The sequence below is a fragment of the Psammomys obesus genome, unplaced genomic scaffold (genome assembly GCF_907164565.1).
Source record: "Psammomys obesus unplaced genomic scaffold, mPsaObe1.curated_primary_1811, whole genome shotgun sequence".
Taxonomy (NCBI): Eukaryota; Metazoa; Chordata; class Mammalia; order Rodentia; family Muridae; genus Psammomys; species Psammomys obesus.
In genome coordinates this window covers 1,939,752-1,952,876 of record NW_026596091.1, presented here as the reverse complement: position 1 = coordinate 1,952,876, position 13,125 = coordinate 1,939,752, and the positions used below count along the sequence as shown (strand labels likewise).

At 49.6% G+C, this 13,125-nt stretch overlaps 1 protein-coding gene across 1 annotated transcript; it reads right to left on the bottom strand.

Moving 5' to 3' along the window:
* Positions 1 to 1,280: 1,280 nt before the first annotated feature.
* Positions 1,281 to 9,519, bottom strand: Ckap4 (cytoskeleton associated protein 4). The gene is made up of 2 exons (XM_055627977.1): positions 8,963 to 9,519; positions 1,281 to 3,782 (listed from the first exon to the last, which is right to left on the bottom strand). Exons 1-2 carry the CDS (start codon positions 9,377 to 9,379, stop codon positions 2,475 to 2,477), a joined length of 1,725 nt encoding a protein of 574 aa, XP_055483952.1. The 5' UTR covers positions 9,380 to 9,519; the 3' UTR covers positions 1,281 to 2,474.
* Positions 9,520 to 13,125: the final 3,606 nt, after the last annotated feature.

The following is a 13,125-nucleotide window of genomic DNA, read 5'->3' as shown; positions in this document are numbered from 1 at the left end:
ATTCTATTCTATTCTATTCTATTCTATTCTATTCTATTCTATTCTATCCTATTCTATCCTATTCTATTTTTTATTGTCTCTGGATCTGCAGTTCAATCTATGTCTTCAACATCCCATAGCTATTCTTATTCAAAGTCATGAACTTGATATTTCCTGAAGATTCCCACCTCTCCTTACAGGCCTTCGTAAGCCTCTTCTAGCTATCTCTGGTGCGATCCTGTTAGAACTAGCCACTACACTGCCACTGGCATTTCTAGGTCTAACACCTGCAATTCATCCTGACACCAGATTATGTCATTATCGCAACTAGGCTACAGAACCTAGGATCACGACCATATCCCAGGCCCTTATTTCACTAATGTTTTGCAAAATGTCTGATGTAGGCCCAAAAAGTGTTGGATTAATGAATGAATGACCAGCCAGCTAGAAAAGAAGGCATAAACCACACATGCACCCGTATCCTGGTTCCCTCTACTCCAGAGTTGGAGAGAGAACTTCCTGCCTCTTCAGTTCTGAAGCATGTCAGGGGAAACCTGAACTGCCCAGATGGATGGCGGCGGAGAACATAGTAAGAGCAGGAAATGGGTTCAAGTCTTACCTCATGACTTCCTAATACATGCTTCTCAGGCTCCTGCCCATGGAAAATGGAGAATGGTGCCTACACTGTGCTCAGCCCATACCTGCACACAGGTACAAAATAAGCAGCATCTATTTTATTAGGTGGTGGATGGGAGCCCACGGATTTACAGAAAATGCCCAGCTGTGTATTAGCAGTACTCAAGACAGCGGTTCACCTTGACCACAAGCTAGAGCCAGATAGGGAGCCTGTCAAAAGCTGGTGCCAGTCTTTTAGATTCTCACCCAAATCCCTACAGAAGATCCTAATAAGAAGTCAGGCTGAAATAAATAATAGACCTAATAGACCAACAAAAGTATATACCTGTGGGAGTAGAGCCTGAAACCTGTGTCAAACCCCTGACCTCTGCACATGCCGTAAGGCACACTACCTCCCTCAAACAATAAACAATTTTTAAATTTTTTTCCTTTTTTTTTTTTCTCGAGTCAGGGTTTCTCTGGACTTACTTTGTAGACTAGGCTAGCTTTGAACTCACAGAGATCCGCCTGCCTCTATCTTTCTGAGTGGATTATAGGCATGTGCCACAGCGCTGACTTAAAAAGTCTTAAAATGTAAAACATCACTTTTCTAGTCCTGAATTATCTCATGCTAAAAAATACATCATTATTACCAAATTCTCAGAATTCACTGACTCTGAAAAAGATGTAACAAAGCTCAAGTGTTTATTAAGAATTAAAAATATTGTAAATAAGCCATACAGTTCATTTCACAGTAAACTAACAAACTTTTTCTTTTCAGATTTTTCCTTTTTTTTTTAAAATTTTTTTCTTTTCCTTTTTTGAGGGTGGGCTAGGGAAAGTGGGAAGGGCAAGACAGCCATTAAAGACAATACAGCTCAAAGGGCAAGGGTACAGAGAGAACAATTACAGGAATGCAGCACACATGATCCTCACTGACAGATGGGGCTAGGCCACAGGAGACCTCTTTGGGGATACTGTGATAAAACAAAAAGATATGGTATATACCCAGGGAGATGCCCGAATTCTTGTGGAAAGTACAGCTCTGACATCACAAGCCAAAGACTTCCCTTACACCCCTCTAGATTCCAAACTTACTTAATGACCCCTCCTCCCATGGTGACAGGCTGGGTCACCAGGAACAGAAGGGCACTGGCCTCAGGGTGTGGTGTTTTCACGTTCAGGACCTTCTGAATTTGCATAGTTATCTTTATAGCACTAGACTCCGGAACAGAAAGAGACTGAGCCTCTGAGTGGCCCTCAAGCAGAAGGGTGGAGGGTTGGCTTTTCTCCTCTGCCCATTCAGAGCTAACATCTATGAGATTTTACCAGTTCTAAATGGAAGACAACAAATAAGAGACAGCTCATAAAAACTCTGGCCAGGAGTATATATAAAAAGAAAGTAAAATTAAGTTCCCTTAAAGACAATTAAAAAGAAAAGTGGCCTCCACCCATTTTTGTTGTTGTATTTTACTATAAATCTGTCAGCCAGACAGGATTTTTTTTTTTTTTTTTTAGGTTAATCTGCTTTCTGGTAATCCCCAGTTAAAGCCACTGTCATCATCCCAACGGAAGACACACCCCACCTTTTCTGCATAGGGCTAGGCCTTCAGGAAGCCAACTCAAAAGCAGAAACAGGAATTAAGAAACCAAAGGTGTATGGTAAGAACTGCAAATAAATTAACCAGGCACAGATCACCATGCAGTGGTGCTGGCAGCTTTCCAGGGGAGAGCGGGGAGGAGCAAGAGAAGGCGATGGGGGCCCCTAGGAAAAAACAATGTTTTGGGGTTTTTTTTGTTTTTTTTTTTTTTTGTTTTTTTTTTTCTTTTTGGTCGTAAGAAACTGGATTCTAAATCTGTGCCCTGCACAGGCAGTTCATTTAAATCTTTTCATGGATCTTCTCCACTTTCACAAACAACCTATCTAGGTCATTCCTCAGGTCATCCAGCAGGCCCTTGGCTGACTCCAGGCTGTTCTCATTTGTCTCAATTTTGACAGAGTAGGCAACCAAACTGTCCACGGCAGTCCTGAGCATTTTCAAGTCTGATTCCACTTGGCTCACTGAGGATTTCAGGTTGTCCAGAGAGGACAGTCTGTCCAGGAAGTCCTGAGGAGGCAGGCCCGCGCCCTGGGCTTGGTCCCGGCTGAGCAGTGTGCGCACCTGCTCTTGCAATGACTCCACAGCGCTGGGGAGCTCGTCCATGCTTTGCTTCAGCTCCCTCAAGTCTCGGGACAGCACCAGCTGGTCATCGCCCAGGCTCCTCACTGTGCTGGCCAGGTCAGATGAGGACCCCAGGCTCTCCAGGTGCTCCTGCAGCAGGGCCAGGCGCTGCTCATACTCCTGGCTCTTGGACAGGAGAGATTCCAGGCTCTCGGTGTGACGTGCAGAAGCCACCTGTACAGAATCGACTCCGTCCTCTACATACTGAAGCCTGTCGCCCAGGCCCTCCACCTGCCTCTGGAGCTCACCTAAGGCTTCAGAGTCTTTGAAGACAATGGCCTCTTCTGGTCCATGCGCTTTGGCCTTCAGCTGCTGCAGCTCTTCTTCTAGTCTCCTGATGTCCTCTGGTAGGTGAGAGGAGGTTTCCTCAGACCGCAGAAGCTTCTCTGTGAGGGCCTGCAAAGCCAGGCGCTCTGAGTCGGCTGCCTGCTTGAATGCCTGTTGCTCCTGCTTGAGGCTCACTAGTTCCCGGACCTCTGTGTAGACATCAGACTCCATGGTTTGAAGGGAACTTTTCAGGGCCTCGATATCTCTCTCCCTGGACTTCACAGAGGCCTGTACCTCCTCCATGGCTTTCTCCAGAATTTTTAGGTCCTGACTGAGATCCCTCTTGGATTCTTCCAGGGAGGAAACCTTCATCTTGACATCATTTATGTCCTTCTGGCTCCTCTTCTGTACGTCAGTGAAGATGGCGATGTTGTCGTTGATGGACTTGGTGAGCTCTGTCAGGCGCTCCTCCACCGTGTTCTCCAGGGATGTGAAGTCCCGCTCCCGGGCATCCTTCACCACATGGATCCCATCTGACAGGTCTTTGAGAATCTCGTTCTGCAGCTTCTGCAGAACTTCACTGATACGGTTGATCTCGCTCTCCCCTTGCTTTACAGCTTTCTCTGTGAGATCCTGCTTATGTTGGGAGCTTCTCAGAATGGATTCGAAAGTTCCAAATGTGGCTTGCAGAGACTGCACCTAAAACCCAAATCCAGATGTTAGCTATAGAGAACAAACAGCTGGTATGACTGCATGCGCTACTGCTATTTTCTGCATTGTCCATCCCAGCCTCTAGGTCAGCACTCTCCTTCCAAAGGTAGGCATGTAGTAGTTGTGATAACCAGCTGCAGGGCCCCTCTAAGGCAACTCCGGCATCAGCTCCTCACTCACACCCAACCAGACAGCACGGTCCCTCAGCCTCTCTCAACCCCCTATATCTCAGCCAAAGCGACTAGCCATGGACGGACAAGTAACAAGCAGGCTGATGAGGTGAGCAACACCTTTTCCCTCTGAGATTGTCAGCTACAGGATGAGGGGGGCCTAGAGCTGTCAGACCAGCACATGACCAACACCTATTCATCAATCAAGACAGCACCCAGGGAGACAGAGCTGAAGCAAGGCAAGAGCACAGTGAAGACATTACTTGGCCCCTGAGTAGAGCTGCACTGGAGTGAATCTGCTCTCCAACCTCCTAGTCTGGGCCAACGAGAGCATCCACATTCTCATATTCTCTTTTCCCTCACTTCCCTTCTTACCTCCCTCCTTCTGCCATTTTGGGCTGGCTTTCTAGCTCTTGCAATTGAGTGTCAAAATTTTCTTAGGAAAGAAACTGAGCCCAAAGAGACACTAGGCACAAAATTAAGAGATTAAGTTCGAGTCTGTGCCTGTCCCTTCCAGCTGTGTCTTTGGCAAGTTACTGTCCACCCTGGACTTCAGTGTCCTCACCTAAAAGTATAAGGAGTGGGCCAGGGGATTCCACAGGACACTCTGGCTTTTGTGAACACACTGTGACTTTCTTTGCTGCTATACATTCTTCAACATAAACTGTATTCTGAACTAGGTTCAGGGTGGACACTCCATGCAAGCTGGTTGGACACACTGAGAGGCAGAGGTCATGCTGATTGGGAACCTAGGCCTCATCTTGATGTGACACCTGTAACATTTGGTGGAAAAAATAAAATAAAGGAAAGAATAAGAATCCCAGCAGTGTAGCCTTGATTCTCTAGGTCCAACTACCCATTTCTGGAACAGTGTAACATAGGCCTGCTACAATGCTATGAGGTTGTCAGCAGCCAAATCCAGTGTGGAGGACTCTGGGGAATAAGTGATATCATTAACAGTCAACAGTTAAATGTATTTCAAAAGGGAGGAAGACACATATTCTAGATTTAAGAGGTTTCAGGGGCTGGAGAGATGGCCAAGTGCTTAAGAGAACTGGCTGCTCTTCCAGAAGTTCTGGGGTTAATTCCCAGCAGCCACATGGCTGTCCACAATGTCTGTGACTCTAGTTTCATAGGCTCCAATATCCTCTTCTGGTGTCCTCAGGCACCAAGTATGCACAATACATACATACAGGTGCAACACCCAAACATATAAAATAAAAAATCTTGGGGAGGAGGTCCTCTCAAGTTAAAAACAGCACAGGGTGTGAAACAGACTGCTTACCCAGCAACCACAAGATCCTAAAGTCAAGTCCAGCACTCAATAAATTGGGGCTGGTTGCACATGCCTGTAATCTCAGCACTCAGGAGGTAGAAGTAGGAAAATCAGAAGTTCAAGGTCATCTTAGGCTACACAGTGAGTCAGAGGCTGGCCTGGGCTACATGGAACACTATCTTACCAAAAAAAAAAAAAGTGACATACATACATACATACATACATACATACATACATACATACATACAAGGGCTCTGGAGCCAGACTAGGTAGGCAAATCTTAGGCTAATGCTTCACTGTGTTTGATCCTGGACAAATTACAGGCTGTCTGTATCTTGGTTTCCTCAGCTACACAGCAGAACAAAAATAGTGCCTGACTCACCAACTGTCATCGTGAGAACTACATGAGTTTAGACACACAAAGTGCTTAACTATGCCTACACTCGGCGGCCACACAATGCACAGCAGCTACTGTCTTCATCACAGTGGAGTTGTGTCCTAAGTTCCTCAGAGGATCGGGCATTCTTAGCAGCATGTTCACGAATGCCAAAAGTTGAAAGGAGAAACTGAGAACACAACAGGGATGTAGAAGGATACCATGGCCACAGCACATGTCCACCAATTAACTAGTCTAAAAGTTCAAAATCATATTCACTTCCCAAGTCCCAGGCTGTGAGCAAATGGGGTCAGTCTCTCAAGCCTCTTCCATCTCCATCCATCCGTCATTTTTAAGGCAGATTAAAACAGGGTTCTTAGAGGAAGACTGCCTATTTGATACTCCAATAAGTAGACAATTTCTCTCCCTGGCCAAATACAACCTGAGACATAAAGAATACTCTTGAGAAGGCACTAGAGAGAGGTGACCTCTAAAACTAGGTTAGTAAATCACAATGCCTTCCTGTTCTAAGCATAGCACTTAAAATAGAAGCGTGAGTGGGCGAGCCCAGACCTGCAACATGGCAGGCTACTTCCAGTGTTTTCTCAATGGACCAAAGAATGAAGGAATTCAGAGCAGGGACTGATAAAGCTTGGGCAGGCATGGCTCCTATTTAATCAGCTCTTTACAAATGGCTAGGAAGTGATTTCAATCAGAAAATTATTACCAACCAAACCCCAAAGGAACCCAGTGTCTCCCCTACTGAGGCCATTGTAGGTTGTTCATGTTTACGAACCAAGAGCTCATAACAATGACTATGGACTGGATGTCTGTTCTGGTCTGTGCGGGATGCCCATTGTGTGGCAGGTGATGGGTAACATGGCAGAGATAAAGTACCGGCTGGAACTCCATCCCTGCCTTCAAGGAGCCTTGCTGGGGTAAGGAGGGACAGTAATGGCTGACAGTCAATGGGGCACTTACTGTGCGCTGCTATATGACACAGAGTGTAAGTGGTGGAGCCAAGCATCAAAATCCCAGAATGCCTCATTCCAGGTCCTGAACTCATCCAAAGGATGCTAGAAAAGAGGTTGCCAACCACCTAAAGAAAGCTCTGGCGCCTCTTCACAGCATGAAGATTAAGAGCAAGAAAGCACAGAGACTCACTTCCTACAAATAGGGGCTCCTCTCACAAGCCTTGGCTACTCCTCTACTGCTTTATACAGCCTTGGGATGGACCAGGGCAAGAGGGGCTAATAGCTGAACCAGCCCCTTCCCCCATTCTGAAGCCCTAGACTTGATAACCCCATTAAATCTTTTCAAGGGTGGTCACTATTTCAATCGCTTTAGAGCCACTAGATTCTTGGAAAGCTTGTGCATGGGTGTGCATAGTACATGTTTGTGTGAATGTGCTGTGTTGGTGTGCCTGTACATACATGTGAAGGCCAGATGTTGACACTGTTCTCACTGGGCTTGAGCACACTGATTTTGCTAGACTGGCTGGCTAGTAAACTCCAGACATATCTTCCTCACTATGCCTCCTCAACACTGGGATTTCAAGCATGGACTCCCAGGCCCAGCTTTTTTTCATGGGTCCTAGGAATATAAACTCATGTCCTAATGTTTTCTTGCAAGTGCTTTACTGACACAGCTACCCTCATCTCCCCTCCCCTGGCTTCAATTCTTACTAATTTTGATGGTACCTTGTTCCTCTAGCTGGGAGATTGAGAAACTGAGGCTCAAAGAGCAAAGTGATTTGCATACAGCTGTGAAGGGAAGAGGTGAAACCAATGGAAAGATGGGAAGGGGGCATAGGAAATAACATCCCATTTCTTCAACCTGGATTCAAGACACCCCCAGTTTGGGCCTCAGTCTCCAACTTCCCCTGTATTTCCTGTCACTCTGTCGCTGGAAGGCTGACTACCTTCTGTCCTTCAGGATTGTTCGAGATTGTCCTCTTACCTGTGTGCGCTCACACGCCTTCTCCCAACAGTCCTGACAGCTGGCACTGTCCGAACCACAGAGATACAGGCCCAGAGGCTTTCTTCCCAAAGCATGTCTGAATTACCCACCACTGAAACCTACTTCGTGTGCTTCTTACAAGCTTGATTTCTGCCTTTTTTCTTCCACTAGGCCTACACAGAGCCATACAACTATCAGACTTCAATAACTATTATGACTGATTAGCAAGTGGGTGGATGGAAGAGAGGAAACAGGGGCCAGTGATGAACCCCCTCAGGGTGTCTGTGTTTTTAAGATGATCTGACTGACGTTCATCAGAGGAAGACTGCCTGCTTGATTCTCTCAGATAAGTCACCTCCTTTGGCCTACACTACTTCACAGGCTGACTCACTCCAGTTGCTCCAGTTTTGAGAGGAAATCCTTACTGCTGCACACTCAACAAAAGTACGGACTTGGCAGGGCAAGCGGCATGCTGGGAAAAGGAGGCAGTGGTTCCGGCTCAGAGTGGCGGGATTTTTTGTTTCCGTCCAGCAACTGGGTTTCATAGAGCATGGATGTGGGTGGAGGGTGGAGAAGACATGGGAGGGAAGGGTGGAAAGGAGGCAATTCTGCCTTGGGAGCCGGGCTCAGTCATTCCTGAAACGGGTCTCTGGGGATCTGTCATCACACGTGGCCCAGCTTTCCTATGTAATCTGCACCCTAGGCAGCCGGTGTTCTTTGTCAACTCACTTTATGTCTCTAGACCTCAATATTCTGGTCTGGAAAATGGGGTGAATATTTGTCAGTCCTCACTTCCTCCCTCCAGGGTTAGCTTTTCGGATTACTTAATACCTTTGGCCTTGTGTTTCTTCTAGAGCTGGAGTAGGCTACTTCAAAGGCCTACATGGGCTCATTGGTCCAATTAAGGGCAAGGGACCTAAAGATAGACATCATTTCATCTGAACTTAGCAAATGACTAAGCTCACTAGCTTTTCCTTCCCCCCAAAGCTCTGGGTCTATTAAAAACTGGCTCTGATGACTCCTGTTGGCAGAGCCAAGGTGAAGCCTTGACCAAAGGCTTCCAGGGATGCGGTGGTTTCCCTTCCAGCCTCCTTTTCAGGCAACTTTACCCATTCAGCGGTCCCTAATGCAAAAAGAATGGACTCCGGAGAGCCTCCCCGGCTTCCTTACAGGTCACCGCTAATGTCCTGTGACAGGCCCTTGGCCCACCCTCCCCCGATGGTCTGGCCATCCTCATAGCCTGCTCTAGCCCTCTCCACGAACATTAACAAAGGGGTTCTGAGACCGCCCTGGCCAGCTCTTGCCACAGGGCCTGGCAGGAAACGACAAGGGTCCCTTCAGGGAGGCCAGGAGTGGGGTCCTGAACCAGCCAGGGCTGGGTACCCACCTTCTGCTCGACGCCCTGCAAGCTCTGGCCCAGCTCATCCCTCTGACGGGAGAAGTCCTGGTGGCCGCGCCGGACCTGCTGGACCTCCTCTAGGACGTGATGGACACACCAGCCCGAGAAGGCGGCCGCCGCCACCAGGGCGAGGTAGAAGAGAAAGTTGAGCAGCCGGCCGAGCCTGCGAGAGCAGGACGCCGAAGACGCGGCGGCGGCGGCCGAGGACCTGCCGCGGTGGCCGCCCCGGTGCGCCTGAGTCTGCGGGTGCTGGGGCGGCTGCGGCGCCGGCGGCTGCGGCGGCTGCGGCGCCAGCGGCGGCTTCTTCGCCACGTCATCCGCGCCGCCCGACGGGTGGGCGCCCTTGTCCGAGGGGCTCGCGGCGCCGTGGCCGCCCTTGGAGCCCCTTTGTTTGGCCGAGGGCATGGCGGCGGCGGCGCGGCGGGATGGGGGAGCGGGGCGCGCGGCCCGGGACGCTGGCTCGGGCTCCCGCGGGGCTACGCGGGCGGCACGCGGGCGCGGCGGCGTCGGAGCGGCCGGGAGCGCGGGGCGCCGGAGAAGGAGGCCGGCCGCGGAAGGAGGAGGGGGCCTGGCTCCGCCGCCGCCGCGGCGCCGACCCCGCCTCCCGGGGAGGGAGGCCGAGCCAGCCCGAGAGCCTGCCACGCAAGCCGGCCGCCGCCCCTCCTCCCTCCGCCGCGACCCCGCGGAGGCCGGGCGGGGCCGGGCGGGGCGCGGCTGCCGAGGTGGCCGAGCCTCCCAACGCCCGGGCACCCCCGAGCAGAGCCAGCTGGCGGGGAAGCGTGACCCTGAGCACTGGGCTGACCCCAAGCCCCGCCTGAGCGGAGAGGGCCCTCGAGGGTCGCGGGAGTACGGCTATGGAGGAGGGGGCCTTGACGCCCTTCTTGCTCACCGCGAACTCGGGGACACCTCTCCCCTAAGGCCGTCCTGCAAGACCGCAGCGGGGCCAGGCCTTGTCTCTTCCCAAAGGTTTTTAGGCTCCAAGGACTTAGCAACTAAGCACCTTGGGTATGTCCTGGGAACTGAGTTACTGTCAGCCCTCTGGATCTGGCCAGTTGGTTGTAGACATTTTGTTTCCGGGTATCACACGGTCTCACCACAGCTCCTGTCCCTGGCAAGCTCTGGGTTGAGTGTTGGGACGCCACCAGCACCGATACTTAGAGAGGCACAAGTCAAGATTATCACTCTCAGATTTGTAAAAAGAAATATAACAGGCCCCAGGGATTCTGAAACCTTCGCAAAAGCCTTGAAAGACTGGGATTATATTTGCCCATTTTATAAGAAAGACATAGGCTGAGCATCAGCCAAACGGAATACTGCAAGGTTACACACAGCCATGGTCTTAGGCTATCGCCATGCTTCTGAAGCCCCGTAGGACTTCACTTCTGTCTGGGGGCCAAACGGGGGCCCACTATCAGCTCTTGGTTCTGGACCTTTCCCCCTGCACCTGCCTCTTGGTGCAGTCTTGGTGTGTGTATGGCAGAAGTGGGGATGCTCTTTCTTCCGTCTGTAAGCTCCTCCCAATCTGCTTGAGAGGGAAAAAGTTACAATCAAAACTGAAATCTTCCCATCTTTAAAGCCATGTTCAAACACACCTCTTTCCTGGGTTGGCTGTCACACGCCTGATTCCTCTCTTGGAATAAGTAATTGCAAGGAGACGTTTACAAGGGCAAAGCTTTGCTGAAGGCCCACTGTGTGCCGGAGAGGTGTCTGTACACTGGTAGAGTCACCTTCCTTGGGAGCAACTGTTGCTTCTCACTCTTTTCACAGCTCAGCTTTAAAATCTGGATGGGCACGTATGTGCCGGAAGTCACAGATCTGTGTTACAGCCGGGGAGCCTGCGAAAGGCCGATAGCTGAGAACTGAGGACTAAAACAAATGTAAGGAGATCCTGGAAAGCAAACCTTGAGCTGTGCACAGAGCAGAGAATGAAGAACAATTTGGAGAATGGATTTGCATAGTGGAAGAACAGGAAGGCTATTTCTGAGGCAGAAGCGGAGTGAGTCCAGGACACCTGTCTTGATTGGAAGGTTGTGTGCTGATGAGTGGAAGATGAGTGGGTAGAGTGGCTGCAGATTGCAGAAGGCCACAAAGAAGGTAGCAAAGTGACCAGGAGAGCCACTGCTATTGGGGAAAAAACAAACGAGTAAATTAAATTTGGACCAGAACCTGCCTTAGTGAAATCATCTGGCTCCAGCCAGAAGAGAACACAGCTCCATGGGCTGAATAGCAGGCCCTATAGCAGAAACCTCCTAGTTCAACAGAACACAGAATTCCTCAGGCTGAAGGACAGACAGGAGATGTTTGTCCTAAGATGCCCGGGGCAATCTTAAAAACCAACTAAGATTGCTATTGTGCAAACGGAGACCTCCTCCTCCATCGTCTGTGTTAAGAGGACACGCCAGTAATTTAGGGCAGCCTGCTGGAACAGCCAGCTCTGGCCCGGAGGCAGGAGCCCTATCTGCTCTTTGAGCCCTGGCTTTGCCACCAAATTCTGTGACCTTGAGGAGTGGACTTAACCTCCCCTGTAGATTTTAGGCCCACCTTCTCTGTAAAGCACACCTCTAATGCTCCATCTTGTGACATTAGTCTGTTCCTTAAAGAAACAGTTAACTGTTAGTGAAAATAATCAGTGATGTTAGATTTTTTTAAAGGAGTTACACATGCGGGGCAGAGGTGGGAATGGAAGGTTCCTCAGCTTTTTGCCTGGTGAACACTGAAAGAATAGAAGGTGAGAGGCTAGAGCGATGGCACAGTTGATGTCTTGGTGGATAAGAGCATTTGCTGCACAAGCATGAGGAACTGAGTTCAAATCCCTAGGACACACATAAAAAGCCAGGCAGGACTGCAGGGAGTGTAACCCAAGTGCTGGGGCAGAGAATGCTGGGACTTGCTGACTGCCAGTCCAGCTCCAGGTTCAGTGAGAGAGGCTTGTCTTGGGGAATGAGGAGAATAATAGGGCAGACACCTGCAACCTTCTGGTCTTCATATGAATGCACATGAACTTATGCACTGGTACACACACATACACATACACCACACACACACACACACAGCAGTGGGGGTCGAGGGGAAACATGGCTCTGGAATAAACTGACTTGGGGGTCACATGCAGTTCTAGAACCATCTGTAGAACATGATGTCCCTGCACTTCAATGATTTCCTCTCTCAAATGGGATGATAAGAATGGGTTCAGCACGCTGTGAGGATTGCAGGAGTGATGCCACATCATGCTGTCTTTACAGCAAGACTCGGTGAAGAAAAAGCAGCTAATGCCATCTGCACAGTCAGTGGGAGCAAGCAGAGCTATGCAAAGCTTCTGGGTCCAGATTTCAAGGACTTTCTTTCTTTCATCATCATTTCTGGGAGTTCCTCACACTGTGTGCGCCTCACAGACCACAGGCTACGATTGATGTGTTTAAGTTTATAAGGCAGTCAGTGTTTTCTGAAGTTGGCTGTTTGGTTACACCCGTAGGAGGAGGGGACCCGCCCAGAGCCATCATGGAAGTAAACCTTGTGGGGACAGGAATTTCTGGAGATTTCCATCCTGCTGTCTTTCTCTGTATTGGCACAGCATGCATTCTGTGCCAATACAGAAAAGACTTTCCCCCTTCTGCTTCCTCCTCATCTCAACTCCTCCATCCTCCTTTCCTTCACTTGTACCCTAAAGTGTGTAGGATGGGATGAGGAATATGAATGAGAAGCTAGACACATCTCTTTCAGGCATCAAGCTGTGCCAGGGTGTCTCCAGTTACCCACATATTGCGTGGACTAAATTATAAGGTGGGGTTCTGAGAGCCTGTTTCTTGGTCTCCCACATTTCAGCCAGAGTGCCTGGCTAAACAACTCCCCCCACCCCTGCAACCCCAGGGGAAGGTCAGTTGCTTCCTCTCTGTTCTGAGATGATAAGGTCCCCAGAGGCCGAGCCACAAGTCCCTGTGCTTTACAGAATCATAACTTTTCTTTGAAGACCCGTCTCCTGATGTAGTGTGTTAGCCTTTTTGGTGTCTCCTTCAGACTATACCGAGCATCTACCACTTCCGCTGAGCTGTACCAGTGATGTGGTCAAACCTGCTCATGCCTGGGTAACTGAAATGACCTCCAACAATGGATGGATGGATGGATGGATGGATGGATGGATGGATGGATGGATG